Genomic DNA, 24,294 nt, shown 5'->3' with positions numbered 1-24,294 from the left:
TACTTCTGCTGACTCGTTCTCACCGGTCTTGTCAGACTCTCCCAATCCTCTTCTATCACCAGCTCTCAAACCCTCCTCACGAGTTCTAGCAACGACACAATGGCCATGCAGCGACTTACTTCGATCGCCGCCCAGCTGGCACCCAGCAAGTCCGGAATTGCTGCGATTACCGCACAGAACCCAGATGATGTGGTGATCACACTGGCAATTCGGACACCGCTCTGCAAAGGCAAGAAAGGTGGTTTCAAGGACACAGAGCTGGATTACATGGTCTATGCTCTGCTGAAGAAAGTTCTGGAGAAGAGCAAGATTGATGCGAATCTGATTGAGGATGTGTGCTTGGGTAACGTATGTTTGACTATACAGCGTTAGTCATGATCTACTTTGTGCTGATCAGTACAGGTCTCTGATGGCAAGGCTGCCTACAAAGTTCGTGCCGCTATGCTCGCAGCTGGCTACCCAACCACTGCTGGTGCAAGCTCAGTAAATCGCTTCTGCTCATCTGGTCTGAAAGCTGTGCAAGATATCGCCAATCAGATTAAGGAGGGCAGCATTGATATCGGTGTTGCCGTTGGCGCCGAGTCCATGAGTGCTGGTGGTGACAGACTCGAGAAACCCTTCCACGAGGAAATCACCAAGAACCCTGATGCGAATGATTGTATGCAGCCCATGATTCAGACCTCGGAAAATGTCGGTGCGGATTTCAATATCAGCAGAAAGACTCAAGACACATATGCTTGTGAATCATTCAGAAGAGCAGAGGTAGCGCAAAAGGCCGGCTGGTTTGATGATGAGATCGTGCCAATCGTCACAAAGGTTAAGGATCCTAAGACTGGTGAGCTCAAGGAAGTCACAGTTACCAAGGATGAGGGTCCAAGATACGGCACTACTGTTGAGTCACTCGGCAAGATTAGGGCTGCTATGCCACAATTTGGTGACAGGACTACTGGTGGTAATGCTTCGCAGGTAACTGACGGAGGTAAGTTTGCTTGGCCATATCAATCTCAGACCACATACTGACTCATTCTTCAGCTGCCGCCATCCTCCTCATGAAACGCTCAAAGGCTCTCGAGCTCGGTCAGCCAATCATGGCCAAGTTCGTCGGCGCAACAGTCGCTGGTGTCCCACCAAGGATCATGGGTATCGGTCCTTCCGTCGCCATTCCTAAGCTTCTCAGCAAGTACGGCCTGACCAAGGACGACATTGATATCATTGAGATCAACGAGGCTTTCGCCTCGATGGCAGTGTACTGCTTAGATACGCTCGGTCTAGACCACGCCAAGGTTAACCCAAGAGGTGGTGCTATAGCACTTGGCCACCCGTTGGGTGCCACTGGTGCACGACAGATTTGCACTATCTTGTCAGAGGCACGAAGATCGAAAAAGAAGGTGCTCTTGACGAGCATGTGTATCGGTACTGGGCAAGGCATGGCTGGTCTGTTCATTAACGAGCAAGTGTAAGCACGAGTTGAACTGCTGTGTGATGTCTCCTGTGTTGGATGGTATGTCTGGCAAGCACATTTAGCGCAACAAATTGAATTTGTTACGAAAAAGTACAGCACGTTCCTATCCGATCGGTAGAGCACACGCTTGATTTTGCCTGAATTTCTTGTGTTCTAATAGGAAGTGTATAAACTACGATATCGATCGCGCTTGTCGTAGTGAGCTACAAACAGATGTTGCGAGTAGGACGTCTCAAGCTCCGAACCGTCGTATTTAACCTCAGAAAATACCGAGTCGTTGTGGCGCATTTCGCTGAAGTCCAAGGTAGTAAACTCCAGAAAGCTCAAGGGAACTTAAAGAAGCTCCAGCGTACTTTAGGATACTCAAGCATAATCCAAGCAATCCTTTTACCATATTAATTGACTGACCGTGGTCCGCAGCACTACTAACGACTGAACAATTCGCTCGATACATCAACGCATGTGATGTACATGGCACGAAAACTTCTTACTTTATTTTTCTTACTTCCTCCAAGCTCTCGAAATAAATCCTCTTGGCCTCCTCAATAATCTTCTTAACCTCGGCCGCAGGCAGTTTCTCTTTCCTATCAAACGTATATAGTCCATTCGTCTCCTGTTCAATATCCGTCAACTGAGTATACACGAACCCGCAACAATGTCCTCCCTCAACGACTCCGAGCATAAGCCTTCTCACGCGCTCAAGCAGGTCATTCGCGTCTGAGGCCGTGGTATACCCCCAGCTTCCTTCGATTTCTTTGTCGCCTTGTTGCGGTTTAATATTGACGCCTCCGAACTCAGTGCATATCACTGGAGCGCCGTGTTTGTGTTGTGCGCCGCCAACGCACATGGGTCGACCGCCGTGGGGTTCGAGGATAGTGGTCATGCTTGAGCAGATGTTTTGCAGTTGTGGACCGTCGCTGTAGTCGTGGAAGGTGGTTAGGTCTGTGCAGACGTGTTCCCAACCGCAGTTGTCGTTGACCGGGCGGGTTGGGTCGAGGGTTTTGGTTGTGTAGTACAGGCTTCTGATGTGGTTTTGTTCGGTCTCGCTGTTTGCTAAGTTGCCGTAGCCCCAGGTTTCGTTCACGGGTGTCCATGCCACGATGCAGGGATGGTTTATGTCTCTGCGAACAGCCTCTTTCCATTCCTGGTCGAAGCGGTCGACGTATTGTGTGCTGAACTCATACGCGTTTGCTATCTCGCCCCAGACTAGGTAGCCGAGTTTGTCAGCCCAGTAGAGGAATTCAGGAGATTCGACTTTTTGGTGTTTTCTGCAGCCGTTGAAGCCCATTGCTTTAGATAGGAGGATGTCTTGTTTGCATGATTGAGGATCGGGAGGAGTCATGTTTGTGTGTGGCCAGTAGCCTTGGTCAAGGACTAGAGCTTGGAAGTAAGGACGATTGTTGAGGCGGAACGTGCCGTCGTTGTTGTTCCAGGAGATGGAGCGCATACCGGTGTAGGTCTTGACTTCGTCGAGGATGTCACCGTTGGCAGAGGATAGTGTGATGGTCAAATCGTAGAGGATAGGGTGTTCTGGTGACCAGAGGGCGAGCTTGTTGTGCCAACATGTCTCATCGGATGCAGGGTGGGCGTCAAGGAAGTCCTTCGGCATACTATTTAAACGTTCGTCCTTCAGGCGAAGGCACAGCTTTAACTTTGCCAAACCTGTCTCTATGCTAACTTCGGTAGGATCACTTTTCGCAATCTCTGTGCCAGCAAGGCTTGCAGTGATTCTGATTTGGCAAGGTTTCTCAAATCGACCAATGGCAGAGACCTCGGCTTCGATCTCGCCTGTCTCGATGTTATTTGCCTTGATGGTTGTGCCATGGCTGCTATCCGCAATACGGCTGCTCGGAACGTTCTCAAGCCAGACGGACTGCCATATGCCTGTTGAGGGCGTGTAGAAGATGCTTTCAGGTTTGGGCCCCCAGTACTGCTTGCCTCGAGGTTGGGTAAGGTCAGTCGGAGCATCCCAGACACGAACAGTCAACACTTTCGGCGCTCCATCATTTAGCAGCTCGGTCACGTCGAAGTCAAAGGGGACATGACCTCCACGATGCTTACCTACTAGTTGGCCAGCAAGCCATACTGTTGCTTCGTAATCGACAGCACCAAATCTCAATAGCGTGCGGGATGTCTTCGCTGTCGAAGAGCCAGTGATGCTGGATATCTCGGTCTGGTACCAAACTATTGGATGGGCCTGCTGCTTGTCGATGCCAGATGCAGGAGTCTGATACACGAAAGGCACATTTATCTTCTGGGGTTTGTCGTCGGGCAGGCCCTCAGGCAGCATCCATTGGTGAAGTCCTTCGTCTTTGTCGTCGAAAGCAAAACTCCACGATCCGTTGAGCTGCTTCCATTCGAGGCTCTCACGCTGAAAGTCTGGCCGTAGATAAGGACTCCGAGATTTTTCCAGCTCTTCGGACATGGTGTTCAAGTTTGGTTGGTAGCCTTGATCAGCCACAGGTGTAGGAAGCCTCAAGATAAGGAACCCAAAATTGAGCGTGTGAAGAGGGATCCACTCGGCCACTTGACTTCTACTTATTAACGTGGTTGTCGCTTCGCCATTCGCTTTCTCGTCGTCCTTGCTTCCATACAGTCACTGTTACATGTTACATTGGTGGTTCAGGCGGCGAAGGTTCAAGCACGGTTTCTGCTAACGATTTTCGCAGACTTCTTTACTGGTTACTTTCAATGCTGCTGATCAAGGGTCCATTGTTAATATCTGCATTAAGATGTGTATTTGTACCGTGCCATGAATCTGGTTACACGCGACATCTTTTGATCAGTTTGCGTGGCTCCAGCCAAGCTTTTCCGGCATGAAACCTGGACAGACCCCATTCGAAGTCGCCTGCTTCTTCGCGTTTCGCCTTCTCCTCGATCTCCGTGATCTTCCACGATCGCAAGAACCACACGCTTCCAGCAGCTCCTATGAACATGAATCCGACGAAGATTTGAGCCGCTTTGTATCCTGAGACAGCTGTCATCTCCAAGGCGATAGGTTCGGCGAATGTGGTAGGAGAGGCCAGGACAATCATCATGACACCGAATGCTGTGGGCAATCGTTGCAACCCTGCCAAATGTTAGCTCAGAAAATCGTATCGGCCAAACTCGTAGACGATTCTTCGTGAGAACCGGCACGAGTTTGAGAGAACACTTACCGACCACTTCCGCCATAACACTCGACACCGTACCCCAGAAGTTACCAGCACCGAACCCAGCTAGCAGAGCGAAAGCAATCAGTGTGCCATAGTCTTTCGCCGGTACCCACAAAGCAAGGCAGCAGATACCACAAGACGCTGTCATCAAAGCTGCCATATTGATCCTTCCCCATCTGTCACTCATCCAGCCCACCAACGGTCTGCCGACCCCGATACCAACATTGAGAAGAGCTCCAGCCACCGATCCCTGACTTTGACTCAGTCCAATGGTCGTTGCGTAATGTGGCAGCGAGTAAAACAATACAACATATCCGAGCTCGGATAGAAAGCCCCAAACAATCACGAAGATTACCTCAATGTGACCAAGCTCTCTCCAGTCGAATGCATCTTGCTTGGGCTTGACTAGCTTGTTCCTGTCACGTATGAGCAGGGAGCAGACACCGTTGACGGCCAATGAGCACAGTGCTAGTATGCGATACGTCCATGGTAGCCCTACTGACTGCGCAGCAGCACCAGCGATCAGATTGTATGCGACTCCTCCAAACCCCACTCCAGATGCCGCAATGCCAACGGCAAGAGATCGTCGTGTGGAGAACCATTGCGGAAGAACAGCGGTCGCAGGGATATACGTGAAGCCCATACCACAGCCGAAACATACTGCCTGGCTCAGGAACAGATGCCATATTCGGGAAGCATATGAAGCGGTGAACAACGACAAAAACACAAGGATGGTCCCGATCGTGAGCGTGACGGTTGTACCGTACAATCGCATCGAAACATTGACGGCTGGCGACACCAGACAAGCACAAGCTATTCCGAGACCTCCAATTATAGCATACGAAAATTGACTTGTGCCTGGAAAGGTTGAATTCTGAAGGTAATGCGACAGGAAGATGCCCCAAGCCTGTGACCGTCAATTCTGTTCTATCTGTAGATGTATAACACTTACACTATTAACACCCCATGTATGAGCATTGATTAAAAACACACAGGCAGTGCAGACCCAGCCATAACCTCCATTAGGAGGTACATCTACTTGGCTGACGACATTCAAATTGGCTGCGAATGGTTCTGCTAAAGACACTGGCGACGTACGACTGCCATTGTTTGAATCGATGTGCGTTAAAACAACCGGTTGGTCATCTTCATTCTTCATCCTGTGTTGAAACCCCAAGACATTCAGTGTCGAAGCAATGCGCAGCTTTTCAGCACCATCTTGCATTTCATGACGCGAGCAGATCTCGTTTGCCGGTCCGATGGCGGTCAACCCCGCTGCGCCAAGGCAATTCACTCCATCTGACGACACAGCATGCAAGATCCAGATCTCAGATTGACTCGTGCTTAGGAAAGCCTTCTCGATGTCGGAGCAACAGCAAACTGATGCTTTTGCATAGAGAACTACGTGAATACCATACTAAGGTACACTTACTCCCCAAGTGTCCAGCTTGGGCTAAAGTCGCTGAAGTGGAGAGGCGAGACCAGTACCACCGAAGAGTGTCTCGCCTGGATCGTGTAGCCCTATATCCATATTGACGTTGGTGAAGCGATATCTCCGAGATGTTCTTAGTCCTCTTGACTGAGTATGTTCAGCCATGGTTGTCCAGCTCTCCATTCGGGTGAGCCAGAATCCAGACCGAGTTTCACTTCAGGAATTTGGGTAGATCCGGCCAATTTCAATGCAAAAAAATTCTTGGCGGGTGAGTATGTGCTCGGGTGAACTACGCCAGCAACGGGCGCCGCAGTACGACTGTGTGGCTGCTCGATCATGCACACCCAGCGAGACTAAGATCTGGCTCCACTATATATTCGCGCTAGCCTCAGCTCGTATCTGGAGAAATGGCTATTATGATATGTCCGATCCGGTGTCACCAGCACCACGAACAAAGTCCACACTGCGAAGATATAAGATGGAGGTCTCTGTCAGCCGTGGAGTGTGTCTGTTAGGACTACCACGACCAAATCCTCTAGAAGCACAGTACTGGTAAGACTAAGTGAACACGAAAATAGTCAACATGAGCAAGACTCTTGTCGTCTTCGGTGCAACAGGCCAGCAGGGCGGATCGGTAGTGGATTTTGTTGTCAATGACCCCGAACTGTCGAAGGAGTACAACGTCCGAGCTGTCACCCGCGACATAACATCTCAGTCTGCGCAGGCTCTTGTGGCGAAGGGTGTCGAGATTGTGGCAGCAAACGTGGATGACGAACACACGGTTCGAGCTGCTTTGAAGGGTGCACATACAGTGTTTGCTATTACGGTTCCTGACTTCAAAGATATCAAAGGCAGCGAAACCCGACAAGGTCGAGTCATGGTCGACGCTGCAGTTAGCGAGGGAGTGAAGTACTACATCTTCAGCACCTTGCCCCATGTCAAGGAGATCTCGGGTGGCAAGTATACCAAGGTTGCGGGCTTCGATGGAAAGGCCGAGGTCGAACAGTACATCCGTCAGCAACCTATCAGAAGTGCTTTCTTCGCACCAGGGTCCTTTATGCAGAATTACCAGCAGATCCTGAAGCCCAGGAAAATGCCCGATGGTACCTACTCAATATCCCGTCACGTTAGTCCCAACACACAATTGCCGATGATCGAAACTGCAAGCGACACTGGCAAGTTTGTTGGTGCCATCCTGGCAGATCCAGATAAGTACGAATCCAAGGTTTTCTGCGCAGCAACCAAGTTGTACACTTACAGCCAGCAAGCGGCAATTCTGTCCGAGGCTACTGGCGAGAATGTCGTGTACAAGCAATTGCCTGAGGACGTATTCAAAGGTTTCCTACCGCCAGTACCTTATGCAGATGTCCTTATCGAGATGATGTTGTACCAACAGGATTTCGGCTACTATGGCCCGAACACGGAGGAACTGGTCGCATGGGCAGCAGATAACGCGAGGGGCAAGCTTACGACTTTTGAGGAGTATCTCGAGAGGAATCCTTTGGACTTGGATTGAGCTGTTAGTCGGTTCACCAGGTATAAATGATATTTATCCTGTCAGCTAGCATCGAAGTACTCCAGTGAGAATGCTTCCGTGTAAGATTTCGAAATGGATTCAGAGTTCCCAGCATAGGAGGTCATGAAAGAGTCGAGTTCTGTTCCACGAAGCGACGTTTGCTCAAAATCTTGCGCGACCCGACGCGTGCAAGGATAGGCTGGAAGGGTCGGTGCTTGTTACTCAAGTAGCGTGTAATCAAGATGTGCCAAGAACAATTCGCATGGGCAAGAACTCTGTCCGGTTCGGGTTCAAAGCACAGGCTCTGGAACGTCCAACCAGATTTCTCGATCGTGGTGTGATGTCCACCCTCGTATTCCTTGTCCAATTTCAGCGCCGATCATTTCGCGGTTTCAAGTGTTGGCTAGTGGCTGATGAAAATAGTGCCGCTGCTCGCGTACTGTACAGCAGGTCGAATGCACCTTGAGTATGGACTCGTCTCGCCTATCGCAGCTGCAGGAACTATAGTACGCCACAGTAGCGAAACTGTTCACGAGTCCCATAGTCCTCCCGTGTGGGACTGGTGGTGTTTCGACTAACTTTCTGGACCGGTTTGTAATCTCTCGCTGTACACTTCAGCGTGATTTTCGTTCTGGCTTCATCACTATTCATGGCTACAACAAGCTCATCTGCGCATCTCGTTGGGCGTGCTTAATAACAAGCTTGAGGACGAAAATGGCACAGCGTCCTCATTCAAGGCCTTTCTACGACAGTGATATAACAGATTATCGTCTCGATTCGCCTTTCACGTCGAATGTGGAGCTCTCTTACATCGAGTCAAGTAGTGAAGACAAGCAACAAAGTGAAGAAGACACGCATACGCTTCTCAATCACATCAATACCGCTTATAGCCCTCGGTACGACGACACAGTCAAGCACTCCGTTCGCGTCACAAGTAGAATTGTCGATGATGATGCACATTCAGGCGAAGGTCTTCAAAAGTACCTGGACGAGTTGCGTGGTAGCAAGTTAGGCAGGTATGTAAGCCTAAATCCATACGCCGTCGAGGATGGACCGACCAAGAATCCGTTTCGTGGCTGGCGAAAAGCCGTAATCTTAGCGGCTATCGTGACTGGCATTGTCCTTCTGGTCAACACCATGTTTGCAGTAGTGATGGGTGCCAAGTTTCCTGCTGTAGACGGCATTGGCACCATTTACACTGGAGACTGTAATCTAGTCAAGCGATGGAACACTGCTCTCCATTTGACCATCAACTTTCTCGGCACAGCGCTTTTAGCTGCAAGCAGCTTCACAATGCAATGCCTCAGCTCCCCCACACGAAGCGAGGTCAATGCTGCTCATGCAAAGCGCAAACCTCTCGACATCGGCATACCTAGCTGGAAGAATTTAGCTCACTTGCAGAGATGGAAGGGTATCCTCTGGTGGTTGCTCTGCTTGAGCACGTTACCACTGCATCTTCTGTAAGTCAGCCATGATTTTATACTCGTACGAGCAGGCTTCTAACCCTGACGCAGCTGGAACTCTACTCTCTTTGCGACAAATGGCACAAATCTTTTTACATGGCTTGCCGTAATGAAAGCTTCCTTAGTGGTGCCAGCTGGCAGGCGCCTCCAAATGACACGAGCTCTTACTGTAATGGCTACACCTTACCATCTGACAACATACAAGTCATCTACGGCGGTTATAAGGCCGGCCAGTATGAAAGGTTGGAGGCTTTGGATTGCTTTAATGCGTATAATGTCGATTACATCAATACGAGGAGAAGTCTAATTCTGGTTACGAAGCCTGATACAACGCTGAATATGAGCAGGTGCGGGTATTACAGGCAGCTATGGAACGGTTCTTCGGTAGTAGCGCTCGACACTGACTGGAAACCAGGATGGAACGAGCTTGGAGACTATCCTTACTACCGGAATGTTACTGAATTCAAACAGCAGGCGAAGATCGGTAACTTCACTCTCCTTGGTTATCCAGTTGAGTATTGTTACAGTCAAGTCACCAAAATGTCGACGTGTCAACTCCAATACGTTTCCTATATCATTTATGTCGTCATCATATGCAATGCCATCAAACTCGCCTGCATGTGTGCTGCAGCTCGATCTCTTTGGAATCTCAAGGAACCCATTTTGGCCACCATCGGAGATGCCGTTTCGTCTTTTCTGGATCAGCCAGACGAAACAACGAAAGGGTTCTGCCTACTAGATGGCGCTGCAGTTCGTGCTGGTGTCTGGCGTGACTCAACGATGAAATACGACGTGACATACGATAGGAAGCCCAAGGCTAGACTGTACTCCGCTACAAGCGCAACGCGTTGGTGGTGGACAATAATCTTGTGTACACTCTACCTGATCCTTGGATTTACACTCTTTGGCTTGTCGTTTTCGCTCGCAACTGATTACCGGACGTCTGAAGTTCTCCGCATGAAGTTTGGACAGGTTGATTCCGGCATGATATTAGGTCTTGGAGGTGACTCTGGCATAGGCTTGATCAAGGACGTCCTTGTCGCCAACTCTTTTCAGCTCGCGTTATCCACCACGTACTTCCTTTACAATGCACTGTATACAGCTCAATGCGCCGCACTGGAATGGGCTTCATATCTTACGGATCGCAAGTCACTGCGTGTAACATGGCCTCGTGGCCAACAACGGTCTACTTACTACCTTCAACTGCCCTATCGATACGGCATACCATTAACAGCTCTCCTCATAGCTATGCACTTCCTAATCTCGCAATCAATCTTTCTCGCACGTCTTCGATACTACAACGCGCTTGGTGACGTGTCGGAATCTGAAAGTTTCACCGATGTCGGCTTCTCTCCTGTTGCTAACCTTACAACGTGCTGTGTTGGCGCTCTCATGATTCTGGCTCAGGTCATCAATGCCTATCGATGGCTTGACAACCGTATTCCAGTTCATGGCAACAAATCGGCGGTTCTTAGCGCGATGTGTCACCCTGAAAGCAATGGACCATTGAAATCGAAGAAGTATACGTCATTTGAGCATCTGCAGGAGGAGAGTGTGGCCACCATGCCATTGACTTGGGGCGCGACACGGAATCCGGATGGTGGTGTGGGAGATAACGAGGATGCTGAAGAAGGAGCTGGCCATTGTGCATTTACGGAATACACGGTACCGATGCCAGACCCTGGGAAGAAGTATCGTTAATATTCGTCCCGGTCAACTCGATCGTCCGACGACAGATAGGACTTGCTGCCTGGCTTAGACCACCTAACAAGCGATTAAACAATGGCTACATTGAAAGCTCGTATACATTCATTGTTAATTTCAAACAATAGTCCATCTCGTGGCTAACAACACGCATTGTCTACTGCTCATTTCACCAAAAGACCAAGTACTTGGAAATATGTTGCGCAAGAACCATATATAGCCGACATGGTACCAGACCGATGTCGAAACTTGCTCCAAAAACATATACAGCGAAACAACAGAACTACAATCAGTACTCAGAACTGACAAATTCACTAGACACTCTTATCACCACAGTAAGGAAAGAGAATTCTTCGATTTCGTCTTCCCTCGCAACGATGACTGTCCCAGACGAGATTCGCGAGCTGATCCGACGCCACAATGCACGCGACACGCCTAAGCAGAGGGAAAGAGCCCGCAGACAGGAGTGGAGAGAGGAGGAAGACATGAAAAAACGTGAAGCTGCTCGAAGGAGAGCCCACGAAGCTGCCCGGAAGAAAGAATACGAAGCTGCTCGGTGGAGAGAATACGAAGCTGGTCTAAGGGCAGCCGAGTATGAGCGGAAAAACTGCGCCGCCCGCGATGCTAACATCGGCAGCAGCAGGGCACGGCGAGCCGATTACTACCAAAGTAGAGGCTCGTCTCGACAAGAGCGCAGCAGGTCTCCTGCTTTTACGCCGCCACGACGACCATCGACAATGTCACGCACAGAGGATCGACGAGAGTTTGATGCCCTTGGAGTGAGGGACCGACGGGAAAGTACTGCTGGCGTTCGCAGCGATGGACGGAGTTGGTACCAGAATCGGCATGGTGATTACAAGCTGTACTAGTGAAGTCACCTTTTCTGGAAGAGGCTTCGATAACCTGCTACGGATGAGTAGAAATTTGAGTGCTGCTGCCTCATGGTAGAACATGTAGCGCTCTGAATGAAATTATTTGGAAAATACTGCTCTACAATTAAGATTCGCTCGTTCCAATTATGTAGGGCTATCTTCTTTCGAGGCATGCACGCTAATACGAATAAGCTCGTGGGAGCTTGGATGACGTTAATTCTCAGGAGAAGTTTGCTGAATTTCGTGTGAGCTGTTCCCTCCTTTCATCCTCATTCCACCACTAAAGTTGTCTGGATTCTTTTGGAGTAATTACCGGCAGGTACTGGCAGGCATGATCTAAAGCTCCATCGCGACGACACACGTAGCTCTAGCACCAATGATTCTACTTGATCAACTAGCAAGCAACACTGCAGACGGAACGAGCTTGGGCAGATCAAACATATTTGTTTGTTGAGCATACGACCTCTAACTTGGGAAAATGATAACACATCTTTGCGTCCAGCGCTGAATCACGAAACAATAGCAGGTGCACATATAGGCAGGCATTCCTTCCTTCCTGCTTTTTTGTTCTTGGCATAACAGAGAGTGTAACTGCAATTATGTACTTCGCACGAGGTAAGTGAGGTTGCAAGCTGTTTCCACACATTCTCGTGCAGAGCTCCGACATCTTCTCAATCGCGCTTCGGTCTAGGTCACATGCAGTGTCCTATTGTCCTCAAGTCTAACCATTTGTCGTGATTGATCTTACAATCAAGATTTGCGGTACTGCTAAGCTCACAGTTTCTCTGTACGCCGTCCACGTTTCCTCTATGTAATTGAGGTGCTCCCAGTTCCTTCAATCACAGCCTATCGATAATACGAATTGTATCTCAGTACGGTTTCGTCTCTGACCATCACTATGGGTATCAATGACATACCCGATGAAATGCTACTCATGATCCTTGCTTTTGTGCCATATCAGGCTTGCGAAGGATTAACTACACTCAAGCTCGTAAACAAACGCTTCCTGGCCATTACTCAAATGCATAGTCTGAAGTGTCAGACAATTGAGAACCAGTTCGCTGAAATCGCTGCTATCTACGGCCTTGACGACGCAGTGCGAATGGAAAACATCGGCTTACAGGGAGCGGCAGAGTTGACCGAAGAAGTCAATAAAGCTGTCAAGAAACTATCGCTTGTCGGCGATAAAGCAGTTCATTGTTGCATGCTCGAGTATGGTGTCATCTTGCTAGACATCTACCTGACAATTACCGAGCAGTTTCTAATTCAGGATGAGGGTATTGACCAACGCATGATGTTCGCCCTACGAGCAAGCCAAAACGTCTTCGGCACTTACGGAGCAGCTTCAGTCCGCCTTGTTCTCGCCAGAGCATTCGATATCCTATGTCCCGCTGACTCGCCTGTGGTAGTTGTAATGGACAGCATTTCAGTGGCATTCAACAGTACCGGAAGAGGCTACTTACCGAAATTGTCACCAATGCTCAAAGTACGAGCTTTCGAGTTGGGTGTGCTGGTGGTGCTTGAAAATCGTGACTTTCACAACTTGATAATGGAAGGTACCTTTATAGAAGACGACGCGGACGTGGCAATGACATCTCGACTTTACTTCATTGTCACGCTGGGCACACTTGAACATAAGCGGCGAGCCGTTCTTAAGAAAGACGCCGAGTACGAAGCACAAGCTACACGCCTTCAGTACTTGGACGGTTATAGATGGCGTATCCTGAGTCTTCCAGACCAAGCATTAAGAGAAACCAAGACAATCGACAATGTATCCACCCTATCGACTCCGGTGGACAAGGAGTATGCCTGTGATCGGGACACTCGAAATGCCTTCGATAAGATGACTATTTGTGAGATCACCAACCATTTGAATCCACGTTTTTTGAGAGAAGCCAGAGATCTGCTGGAAGACGAGGCAAAAGCAACCTTAGCTGGTACGGAGCTTCACGGCTTGACAATGCCCGAGTCTTTTATGGACGAGCTAGAGATACTGGTTGCCCTCACGTGAACGGTACTGAAGTCGGGGATGCACGAGTTGCCTTTCACTGGCTATAAAAGTGCTTACACGGCTAGAAGACGCACTTCTATACACATATCACGATATCACTTTGTGTCACTATCTGGTAGCTCACTCTGATCTACTGTGCCGCATAACATCTTTATGGCCTCGACTGAGCCTGACTCACATCGGTTTTCTTACACCATAACGACTTCGACGAACCGGCTTGGCGTCCTTCGCAATCAAATATTGTTCCCAAGGATTCAACTGACCAGTCACAAACTGCACCTTTGATCTTTGATCACCTCCATAGACAATCACAACAATTCATCCAGATCATCAACTCGTGCTTCCAGGCGACGTCTGAATACAAGAATGCCACGCTCGAGCCCAAGGGCACAACGGCGACCACGCATACGAATCACAACCACAATGCACACAACAGATACGAGTGGTACCAATGACTTCACGACGATCACGAGCACGATAGACTTTCCGACACAAGACTCCATCCCACCATCTGAGGATCTCCTGGAACGACTAAGACATGAACAGTCTCTGACAGCGTTCTACCGTGAGGAAATTGAGTATAGACGGCGTCTTTACGAGGATGTGACAGCGCTGAACGTCGCTATTCAGTCAAGTTATGAGAGGTAACGTGAATTGCTCGGTGTATTCAGAGACAGCAACGGAGGACTGGAGATTGCGCTCGCTGAGTCACGTCAAAGATGCAACGACCTGAGAGCTCGTCTCGCAGAAAGCAGGCGTGAGGTCGAGAGGTTATCAGCAGTCGTCAAGCGACTGGATAGTACACAAGAGACACCGGATGGACACTCTACCTCGTGAGATTATGCAGGAAATGAGGGCGCAAGGAGGGAGGCGGGAAAGGAGAATGATTCAATGAAGTATCCTGTGATCGTCTTGGCAGACAATCCAATGGTGATCTTCGATAGCAATCACGACTTCGTCAAGCCTTCAACCTACTACAGGTCAACATCACGAGCGAGAGATGAATACCAAGTTCGACGGAGAGGGAGACCAAGAGAGAGGGTTGGTTTGTTCATAGCATGTTCTTCTACGACAGACGCCAGTTTTGAAAAACAAGAAATCTTGCAATTTTATGCTCCTAATCCTTGGATTATCCCAATTGTCGAAAGTTGCCGCTGATCAGGGATGCTTATAGTATTCACCTAGGTATTATCAACATTTGTTCCCAAACCGCGTACTGCTACTCTGTGCAGGACGTCAGCTATTCGCGATGCTGATTGCCTGAAAGAGCTCATTCCCATACAACGTTTGCAAATGCCTGCCAGGACCAACAAACACTATGCTTTCCTCCATCCTGTTGCACAAGAACATTACTTGGTACATGAGCAGCCCCTGAACTGAGTAGCTCGACCACTAATTGTTTAGCGCGTTACTCGCGTGCTCGATCCCATACGATTATCGTCACGCTTCTGCAAGGTACACGATCTGGAGAAACATCCACTGACATCATCACAAATAATGCCATCATCAATCCCAGTATTCGAACTCGTCGTGCGTGGTTGATAGTCGTTATGCTTACACGTAATATAGCTGCTATTAGACCTTACGCGTTCTTTAGCTGTACTAAATCAGTAGACCTTGCATGCTTCGATCGTTCCGTTGCTTCTTCTCTGCACATAGATCTTCTGCTACCATTTGGTTCATCTCTCGCTCCAGCCCTTGCCCACATCACGCATATTTCATCATGCCAGCACGCAAAGCAGCAGCAACAAAAGCCAGAAAAGGCAAAGAAGAATCCGAAGCCGAATCTCTCCTTCCCGACTCTGGCCCCTCCCGCCGCAGTGCCCGCCAAGCCAATAAGAAATGGGAGACTGATTACGCCGATACAGGCGCAACCGCAAACGGGACACCGACCATGTCTCCTACGCGCGGTGATGTCAAGCAGGAAGAGGAGGAGAGAACCTCAGTAACGCCGCGAAAAGCCAATATGAGCGCGAAGAGGTCTGCACCTACATCACCAGCTGGGCAGGGCAGTGCGGCGAAGAGAGTGAAGTTCGAGAAAGGGGATGGCGGGAATATTGAGGGTGTGAAGATGGAGTTTTCTCCTGCGTCCAAGGTGGATGAGGTTGTTGGGGACGATGAGGAGAGTGGCAGTGAGCTAAGTGAGATTAAGTCTGAAGATGAGGACGAAATGTCGGAAGACGACTTTAGCGATGATGAGAAACCAGCCAAGAAGCGTAAGAGTCCAAGCACGAAGAAGACGCAGACGAAAACACCGCCGAAGTCGAAAGCGAAATCTACAAAGAAAGCTCAGAAAGCTACTCCAGACTCGGACCCTGCAACCACTCCAGCTTCTAAATCGAAGAAAAAGTCGTCATCATCAACAACAACCTCCCCAGCCGACAAAGCCGCCGCCCTTCAAGCCAGGAAACTCAAAGAATTCGCACAATTCTCGAATAAATCCCCCTTCCCCGACTTCCCACACCCAACACCCGACGAAGCACGTCTAGCCCATCGCATCCTAGCAAAACTCCACGGCGAACGCGTCCGGCCCAAAGAAGTCGTTGCTCGCGCCGACGTCGCAGGATGCGGTGATTCGCCTTCTGTTCTTGACGCGCTGGTTCGTACAATCCTATCACAGAACACGAGCGATAAGAACAGTACTAGAGCAAAACTGAGTATGGATAAAGTCTACGGGGGGAGTGACTCTTGGGACGCGATTGTCGAAGGCGGCCAGGCGAAACTTCAAGAAGCTATCAAAAGTGGTGGGTTGAGTCAGGTCAAATCTCGCGTGATTATCAGTATCCTCGAGCAAGTCAAATCGAAGTACGGGGAATATACTCTCGATCACCTATTCAAAAAGAGCGACGAAGAAGCAATGCAGGAATTGATCTCGTTTCAGGGCGTTGGACCCAAGACAGCGAGTTGTGTACTGCTGTTCTGTCTTCAAAGGGAGAGTTTTGCAGTTGATACACATGTTTACAGAATTGCTGGAATGTTAGGATGGAGACCAGCGAGCGCAACGAGAGACGAGACACATGCGCATCTTGAGGTGAGGATTCCGGATGAGGACAAGTATGGGCTACATATACTTATGGTTGGGCATGGAAAGAAATGTGATGAGTGTAAGGCTGGTGGGAAGAGTGTGGGTAAATGTGAGTTGAGAAGGGCGTTTAGACAGGGGAAGTTGAAGGGAGAAGCTGGACAGGACGTCAAGGAGGAGGAAGAAGAGGTTGTTAAGAAGGAGGAAGATGGTGGTGAGCAGGAAGGGGAAGAAGAAGAGGTCAAGAAAGAGGAGTGGGAGAGTGGGCAGGAGGACTATGTGCACGGCATGCAAAGTGGAAAGAGTGGGAGTAAGAAGCAGAAGACTTCGAAAGTCAAGAAGTGAGATTGGTGATTGTGGTACATTAGGCGCTGCACGAGTATAAATGAAAGCTAGGAGAACATGTACAACCAGATGATGAGGTGTGCTTGCATGTATAATCTATTGTTGGAATGAGACCGGACCATATACTTTTACAATACAGCAACAGTATATCTACAAGGAAAACATAAAAACTCGCAAGCACGACTGAATTCCCCAAGTCTGTAGAAGGGCCTCCTTGCCTGTATGATTATGACAATCAGCGAGACACACTCGTGTAATAGGTAAAGATATACTGTTCACAACCACTTTGTATACTTGGAAATTCCAATGATCTCCTGCATCGCCTTATGCTACATCTACCGGCTGACTGGCTCGCGTCGCAATCTCGTCATACCATTTCTCATGCGCTTTTAGATCAACAGCTTTGACCCGCTCAAGTACATCAACCACACTATTCACCTCGGCCAAGAATTCAGGCATACCAATCCGTGCCATGGTAGCAGCCGCACTACTTTGCACTCGCACCCTTTCTGTTATTCCAGAAGCTGAAAGACGTGCGTAGACATGCTCTCGCAGTGATTTGAGGATGTAAGTTGCGATTTGTTCTTTGAAGACGGTGTTTATTTCGTTCGAGGAGTGGCTAAGCTTTGGATCGTATTCAACCTTCTTGCGAATGGCCTGGTCATGCTCGTCTTCAGCCATTTGTGCTTGTGTTGCGGCATTGACTGCTGTTGGTAAGACTCGGCTGACAAAGTCCATTAGGCCTACTCTTGTACTATCTGGCATCATGTGTCCAGACTCGATCTGTTCGACGATGGTGGAAGCATCTATTGTCATTACGTCGAGCTTCATGAGCTGCTCTGCTTCTCTAGTCCACAAAGATTCTCGGTTTCGCCGCAGACGAATCTTGGAGGTAAGGAGAATAGAGGCTGTACCTACAATATGCAGCACTCGTGCTCTCAGCTTGAGTAAGCGCAACCAGTCGTAACCTAGAGTTTCCGGCACAATGTCATAGGTCAGATGGATATTTGACAGGATAAGGTCGGTGAGCGCTCGTGCATAGATGGAAGCAGAGTAGTATGCTGTTCCAGGCATGGCTGAGGTAGCTATCTTACCCCTGGACCAGAACGCCTCGGTCTTTTCGAGAGTACAAATGTTGTTATCCAGGTCTTTCTGGAAGGCGATATGCTCATGTTGATAGCCAAGTTCCCTCACGTTTCTTGAAATTATCCTATACTGGACGTTGACAGAATCAAGAACCATTAAATCAAGAATGTTGACTAGCTTGAACAAACGATCAATTGTGTCACCTGTGGTATCATCGCAGAAATTTCTGACCAGATCGTCTCTACCGGGCGAGCAGAGCTGTTTAATGATATTCCCGATGGTCATGAAAAAGTCATTGTACACAAAAATTCCCTTCCAAACCTGCTGACCGACCAGTTTTGGGTCTAGGAACATGTCGATTTTGTTGTATAGCTCGTGACGAGGGCTGACGACTTGGAGTAATTTGACTTTGACCAAAATCACCATGCTGAAACTCCAGTTAGCCTCAGTTCTTGTATCTTCTGCCTGTAAGGTGTTCCGCATTTTCTGCTTGAGAGCGTGCGTGTATTGCTGTCTTGCTTTTGTCCATGGCTTTTCACGGATTTCGAAGCTGCCATTTATCTGAATCTCGTGAGCAATCTCTCTGTTCGATGGTATAGGTGTCATGGTTTGCTCGAGTTTTTGGAAGTCCGAAGACACCTGCTCGGGTTGATCGACCTTTTTGGGCGTTGCTGGAGGTGTCGGAATTGCAGTTGTAGGGAGTTCGTTGTCTATGTTAGCAGGCATTGATGCTCGAGGGACATGCTCGGTCGTTCCGTTTGCCTTCTGAGCAGCTCGGTCTTTTCGAGCCTTCTTGACAGCTCTTCGAACACGCTCGAGAGCTTTCTCAGGGCCAAGCAAACGCTTCAAATGAACCAGAATCTTTGTCTGTTCGGTTTTGATGGCATCTTGATAGTCAGCTGCCACGTTCTCATCATTGCCTTCCTTGGTCGCTTGAACGATGAGGTCGAAATTAACGAAGGAAGCAACCCAGACATCAGCAAGTATTCCAAGATCTTGAGTTTTCCAACCATGAAACCCGGCCGTGAAGTCCTGAAATATAGTTTGAAGCTGGTCCTTAGGAATGAAAAGGGATTGATTCTGGATTAGAGCACTTAGATTCTCTACGATGGCACTCGTCAGTGTCTGTGCTTTAATAATCAGATCCTGCTCCTGTGGTTCTTGACCGCCATGAGAGAATGTTTGTACAGGATGTGCCACGACCATAAAGGCACTGAGGAAGACTCTGGCAGCGCCGCGCCTAGCAGTATTGTCAGTTTCAGCATCGAGGAGGCCGAAATGACTCATTAAGCGTATAGATGCACACATCACATCCTCGGTAGAGATCAACTTGGTGACATCCTCAAAGTCGAGGCTCTTCAAATTTGTGACAGTAATTCCTGCCTCTCGAAATGTGGTAGCAATCCTCCTGGCATACGACGCTCTCCAGGTTCGTTGAATAATTCTGACGGCAGCATTTCGTCCCAGCCTTGCTGGGTCCACCTTCTTCTCCTCCACAGCCGTGAGCGATGTTCTCCTGGGACGACGAGAGTTCAACTGATACATGGATCTACGTTTTGCGGCGTCAGCAAACTTCTCGGCCATTTGAGCCTCGAGTCGGGCATGTTCGGCAGCTTTCTTCTCGCGCGTCTCTTCAGCTACCTCTTTTGCTCGGCGCACCTCTTCTGCGCAACGGGCGGCAACTTCGGCCAGCAACTTCTCTCTTGCAGACTGCGCAGCCAAAGCCTTCTCTTCACTATTTGAGGCTCGAGGAGCGGCCTTAACGGCAGCAGCACGTAGGCGAACCTGTTCAGCATGAGCTGCTCGTTCGGCTAAACGTGCCTTTCGACTCTCGATGATCGAGGCTCGGCGCAAATGTTGCGCGATATGCGTACTATATGGACCGCCATGACAGGACAATGAGGAGGCTCTTGAGTGTAGAGACGAGATAGAACTGCGCCTTGAGGAATGAGCAGACGATCTCCTCCTGCTATTGCTCCTACGTTGTAAGCGTGCCACGATTCTAGCAGGCGGCGCAGATGCCTGTCCGCTGTTCTCGGGTGTAGGATTCATTGTGGTATTTGCAATCGACTATTGGATAGGCCTGAGGAAAAGGTAGAACCATTCACTGAGATAAGAATTGCATCGAGTATACTAAAAGCTTTCAATATCAGCTTCAGTTTGAGACGTCTATGCCGTGTGCCAGGTTCTATAGTAGTGAGCTGCTGGCGTACGTGGGCAGTAATTGGTGAAACTCGTAGGGTGGTCCGGGCGTGAATAGAGTCCGCAAGCAGGATCAGTAATAGATCCGAGAACAATTGTATTAGATGGAAATATACCGATAGATGTGGAATCCTCGAACGGGTAAGTCTTTGCCTGTAGCATATGGGCCAAACGATAGAGAGACATGGTGACTCTGCTTGGAAGGCGAGGTGGCTGGCAACATCCATGCCACTGGAGTCACGAACTTGATGAGCACCTGCCGCTGAGGGCTCCGGAAGCCTTTAAACTAGTGGTGGATTAGGTATGGCTCAACTTCCACATTCGGGGCTATTGCATCACCACACCATCGCTTACAACTGTTTCGCTAGGCTTAGCTCAGTAGCGAATAGTGGACAATCCTCGTATATGAGCACGTGGCTATATATTATCGTAACGTCTCAAGATCATTCACGAGATAGAGCACTTGCATTGTGATCAGATCACGGCCTGTGACCTCACTTGTACATCTACAAGCTCCATCACATAGTGTGCTCCCTCTTGTACCTCGTCTTACTCCTCTTCAAACTCGAACCAGCTCCTGGCCGTCGAGCACTCAAGTTCAGAGTCTTGACCACATTCTCCGTCATTTCCGCCATCTCCTCTGCAGGTTTCTCCAGTGCAGCACTCGCCTTAATTGTCCGCTCCTGAAAGTCGTTGAACTCTTCCTGTGCCTCTTTGGAATTGGAGTATTGTTCAATAAGTGGCTGGATGTACGTGTTTTTCAGGTCTCGCATACCATGACACCATTGCTTGTATTTGTGGTGCCAACTCACCAGCTTATCATACAGCATGTGCAGCTTTTTGGCTATCGTGTCGTCGACAATGTTGAGTGACATGACTTGCAGTACTTCATTGTAGATGTGAGCATCGTAGAGGAACACCAGACATCCGATGAGGTCGCATTCCCGCTTCGAGGGTAAGGCAAGGTTTCTAGAGAGTCATCAACTTCACAATCTCTTCAGACGATGTGGAGAAAGACACCTACTCTACAATCAGCTTGGCTCTTTGCAGGTATGTAGACCACAACTGGGTCGCCGATGGTGTGGAGTTGAAAGCAACCAAGGTCTTGAGGTTGGCAACTTGCTCTATCTGCATCGTAGTTTGATCGCAGGAATAGGTGACGTTCTTCAACAACCAGCATATGACTCCTGAAGTATTGGACGACCTTCCTAGACGCACTGTGCCAAAGAGTTCCGCACCGACTCCAACAAAGCCCTTTCGTAAGCAGGTATAGTAGTGCAAGCATTCAGCAGGAAGATCTGATTGCTGCATCAAGTGCATGAAAGAGGCCCAGTCGCTGCTGTTCTCGTGAGAGGAGCTGTTTGATCGAGGCTCGAAGCGTCGTACAGGCGTGCTCAGAGTTGGCGACCTGCCGAGTTGATCAACAAGTGTGCTGGCGTCCGAGTCTGAGCCTTTGTCTGGTGCGACGGAGATTGGAGACGAATCAACCTTGGTTTCGGTAGGGATTTCTGTTGTCGACTTGTCCGAGATGTCGAGGTCAGCATCGAAGTCGATCTCTGGGTACCGAAGAAATAGGGCAAACATTTCCTGATCACTGGAGCTTAGCGATTCATCGATGCCGTACATGCTGCTTGATTCGGTCAACATATTGAACCTGAAGAAGAAAACGCTGTAAGACTGAGGGTCTCGTGGATGGTCAGCTCGAATGGTTGTGGGGTTTCTCTGGACAATTCATAGGGCAGGTGCGAAAGAGTCAAGGTCACGCTTTTCAAGGAAGGAACATTTCGGGTAAAGGCGGGCAGGAGTGAAGAGTTTAAGAAACACAAGGGTAGAAGTGACAACATTTTCACTCTCCTGCAGTGATCATCCAAATCCCAAACCTTCAGCCTGGAAGATTGGTTATTCACAATGGTTGACAGCAGAACACTACATTGTAACCTCTAGCGTTCTAAAGTTTGAGTGATAGAGTGATAGAGTGATAGCCTCGAGATGTCGTAGAAGAGCAGTCAAACTGACCGCTCACGTTGCTGAATAGAGGATGTGCTGGTTCTTCTTCGAGTGCAGATCGAGTGAGGAGTAAGTCGACTACACTTTGAATATTGAAGATCTGGCTAGCTGACTGCCTAGAATAGCTAGAAACATAACGTTAACATGCTAGATGGCGAGAAAGCTCTTTTTGTGTGCCCACTGACTGATTGCGCACCTCATTGAAAGGAGATAGTGACAACTCAAAGTTAGGCAAATATGAAGAAAATGAAACGTGAAATAACGTATGACAGGAAATGTGACTGGGGCGCAGCGGCTGGATGATATTGTGCTACAGGTTTGAGAATGACCAGCCTTGCCTATGTGCCTCTGGAAGACCGGCTTCATCGCCATCGACGACCTTGTCAATAGAAACCCACGAACCGGTCATAGGTACTTGTGAAGGGTCTGAATCATGTTTGCTGTGAGTGGTGTCTGCGCTCTCGGAATCAGACGATGCTGATGGATTCTCACCAGGCAGAGTCGGTGGTGATGCAGGTTTCTCTTGCTGGACGCCATCACTTGTAGCTTTTTGGTCTGCAGAACTTGTATTGCTAGACGAGGCTGAGAAGGCAGAGTTTGTTGAATTAGGTTGGTCTGTTTGACCAGTAGTCGGGTCTACAGGAGATTTGAACTTCCAGCCTGGAGGAGGCTTGAGATCGTCGTCATCTCCCGTCAGCTGAGTATCGACAATATTGTTGCCAATTCTCTGCAAGGTTTTCTGAACAAAGGCCTGCACCCAGCGATAGAAGAAGACAAAGGCGGACGCGACACCAATGGCGACAGCTATCCAGCTGATATTAACTGCACGACTTCGGCCAGTGTTATGACGCATGTTCGTCCAAGAAGTTCCTGTTCGAAAGTTGATCCAATGGAATGGATTCAGAATCACCGTCTTCACAAAGCCAAGCAGACCCATGGAGATAAAACCCTTGGAGAAATGAGCCATCCACGGAGGTACCCGTCCTCTGGCAGGACCAACAATATCCAGCTCGTCCCAGATATCAGAAATGGACTCGTGCCCAACGACACTGTCGTAGGGATCGAGGTAGATGTTGATAATAGGATCAGCCACAAAGCCGAGTGCGAAGACCACGAAAAGCATGAACAAGACGGTCAAGCATGTGACGACGGACCTGCTGCTCAAGTAACGCTGTATAGTCAACCTCTTAAAATTGAACTTATGGCCGCATTCGTGACATTTCCACATGGAATCTTTCCTCGTGTTCTCGGTTCGTGATCGCAGTAGACAAAGCTCGTGGATATACCTCATCCCACCTCTACACAGGCATGGCTTTATCAGCCTGCCATACTCGTCTTCATTCTTGTACTCCACTATTGGCTTCTGGAATTGAATAGGTAGACCAGGAGGATACAGCGTCACAGTAGCCGGCACATCTTCTCGACATATTCGACAGAAGCGAGTCGGGTAGGTCCAGACAGGTGGGTCTTCTTGTGGTCCTGGCATGGCGTTGCCCTGAGGTGGAGGTGTCTCCATGGCTCTGATAGTAGAGGGTGCTCAGTGGCTATTGTGGCCGGACACGAGATGAGTGAGGAGCGAGGGACAGGTTCGGCGACCAAGATAAACCGACTTCTTTGTTCAGACCAGAATGTGACGTGGAGATCCTAGAAAGTGAGTTTCTCGTGTATCCTCGAACTGAACAGCTGGCAATATGAGAAGGCAGTACGAGAGCATACTTGCGGAACACGAATGCCGAGGAGTCTTGATTTCTAGGCTCCTTTCATCTCGTCCTGAACAGCGCCACTCCTACTCGGGCATTAGTAGAAGCAACAGCAATAGTCACAATTCTCCAGGAAACACAGGGTTTATAGGTAGACGAACACCAGACACGAAAGCAGAATAGTAGATGTGGGAAGGATTTGATATTCTATTGTTCCTGCGAAGCCAGCAACAATTCTAGCCGATTTTAGTGCCTCCCCAAGCTGCCGGTGTGCATGTTGAGGCCTTGGTGCCTGGAACAGTTGACGCGCACTGGCA

The 24,294-nt window shown here is 49.1% G+C and overlaps 11 protein-coding genes across 11 annotated transcripts; 6 read left to right on the top strand and 5 right to left on the bottom strand.

Moving 5' to 3' along the window:
* Positions 1–99: 99 nt before the first annotated feature.
* On the top strand, positions 100–1,460 carry LTR64_000678 (uncharacterized protein; the record flags this gene model as incomplete). The annotated part of the gene is made up of 3 exons (XM_064895062.1): positions 100–348; positions 403–979; positions 1,033–1,460. 3 exons carry the CDS (start codon positions 100–102, stop codon positions 1,458–1,460), a joined length of 1,254 nt encoding a protein of 417 aa, XP_064757749.1.
* Positions 1,461–1,949: 489 nt separating this feature from the next.
* LTR64_000677 (uncharacterized protein) lies at positions 1,950–3,887 on the bottom strand (the record flags this gene model as incomplete). The annotated part of the gene is made up of 1 exon (XM_064895061.1): positions 1,950–3,887. The coding sequence occupies one exon, from the start codon at positions 3,885–3,887 to the stop codon at positions 1,950–1,952; it is 1,938 nt and encodes a 645-aa protein (XP_064757748.1).
* Positions 3,888–4,224: 337 nt separating this feature from the next.
* LTR64_000676 (uncharacterized protein) lies at positions 4,225–5,776 on the bottom strand (the record flags this gene model as incomplete). Its single annotated transcript, XM_064895060.1, has 3 exons — positions 4,225–4,532; positions 4,621–5,524; positions 5,570–5,776. The coding sequence occupies 3 exons, from the start codon at positions 5,774–5,776 to the stop codon at positions 4,225–4,227; spliced, it is 1,419 nt and encodes a 472-aa protein (XP_064757747.1).
* An 856-nt stretch (positions 5,777–6,632) lies between these two features.
* LTR64_000675 (uncharacterized protein) lies at positions 6,633–7,565 on the top strand (the record flags this gene model as incomplete). Its single annotated transcript, XM_064895059.1, has 2 exons — positions 6,633–7,261; positions 7,310–7,565. The coding sequence occupies 2 exons, from the start codon at positions 6,633–6,635 to the stop codon at positions 7,563–7,565; spliced, it is 885 nt and encodes a 294-aa protein (XP_064757746.1).
* Positions 7,566–8,279: 714 nt separating this feature from the next.
* Positions 8,280–10,729, top strand: LTR64_000674 (uncharacterized protein; the record flags this gene model as incomplete). The annotated part of the gene is made up of 2 exons (XM_064895058.1): positions 8,280–9,025; positions 9,061–10,729. The coding sequence occupies 2 exons, from the start codon at positions 8,280–8,282 to the stop codon at positions 10,727–10,729; spliced, it is 2,415 nt and encodes an 804-aa protein (XP_064757745.1).
* Positions 10,730–11,109: 380 nt separating this feature from the next.
* Positions 11,110–11,601, top strand: LTR64_000673 (uncharacterized protein; the record flags this gene model as incomplete). Its single annotated transcript, XM_064895057.1, has 1 exon — positions 11,110–11,601. One exon carries the CDS (start codon positions 11,110–11,112, stop codon positions 11,599–11,601), a length of 492 nt encoding a protein of 163 aa, XP_064757744.1.
* A 901-nt stretch (positions 11,602–12,502) lies between these two features.
* Positions 12,503–13,615, top strand: LTR64_000672 (uncharacterized protein; the record flags this gene model as incomplete). Its single annotated transcript, XM_064895056.1, has 1 exon — positions 12,503–13,615. One exon carries the CDS (start codon positions 12,503–12,505, stop codon positions 13,613–13,615), a length of 1,113 nt encoding a protein of 370 aa, XP_064757743.1.
* Positions 13,616–15,338: 1,723 nt separating this feature from the next.
* Positions 15,339–16,982, top strand: LTR64_000671 (uncharacterized protein; the record flags this gene model as incomplete). Its single annotated transcript, XM_064895055.1, has 1 exon — positions 15,339–16,982. One exon carries the CDS (start codon positions 15,339–15,341, stop codon positions 16,980–16,982), a length of 1,644 nt encoding a protein of 547 aa, XP_064757742.1.
* Positions 16,983–17,306: 324 nt separating this feature from the next.
* Positions 17,307–20,120, bottom strand: LTR64_000670 (uncharacterized protein; the record flags this gene model as incomplete). Its single annotated transcript, XM_064895054.1, has 1 exon — positions 17,307–20,120. One exon carries the CDS (start codon positions 20,118–20,120, stop codon positions 17,307–17,309), a length of 2,814 nt encoding a protein of 937 aa, XP_064757741.1.
* A 668-nt stretch (positions 20,121–20,788) lies between these two features.
* LTR64_000669 (uncharacterized protein) lies at positions 20,789–21,917 on the bottom strand (the record flags this gene model as incomplete). Its single annotated transcript, XM_064895053.1, has 2 exons — positions 20,789–21,239; positions 21,295–21,917. 2 exons carry the CDS (start codon positions 21,915–21,917, stop codon positions 20,789–20,791), a joined length of 1,074 nt encoding a protein of 357 aa, XP_064757740.1.
* A 670-nt stretch (positions 21,918–22,587) lies between these two features.
* On the bottom strand, positions 22,588–23,793 carry LTR64_000668 (uncharacterized protein; the record flags this gene model as incomplete). The annotated part of the gene is made up of 2 exons (XM_064895052.1): positions 22,588–23,431; positions 23,609–23,793. 2 exons carry the CDS (start codon positions 23,791–23,793, stop codon positions 22,588–22,590), a joined length of 1,029 nt encoding a protein of 342 aa, XP_064757739.1.
* Positions 23,794–24,294: the final 501 nt, after the last annotated feature.

The sequence above is a fragment of the Lithohypha guttulata genome (genome assembly GCF_036872675.1).
Source record: "Lithohypha guttulata strain CCFEE 5908 chromosome Unknown scaffold_1, whole genome shotgun sequence".
Lineage (NCBI taxonomy): Eukaryota > Fungi > Ascomycota > Eurotiomycetes > Chaetothyriales > Trichomeriaceae > Lithohypha > Lithohypha guttulata.
This window is presented reverse-complemented; position numbering and strand designations above follow the sequence as displayed.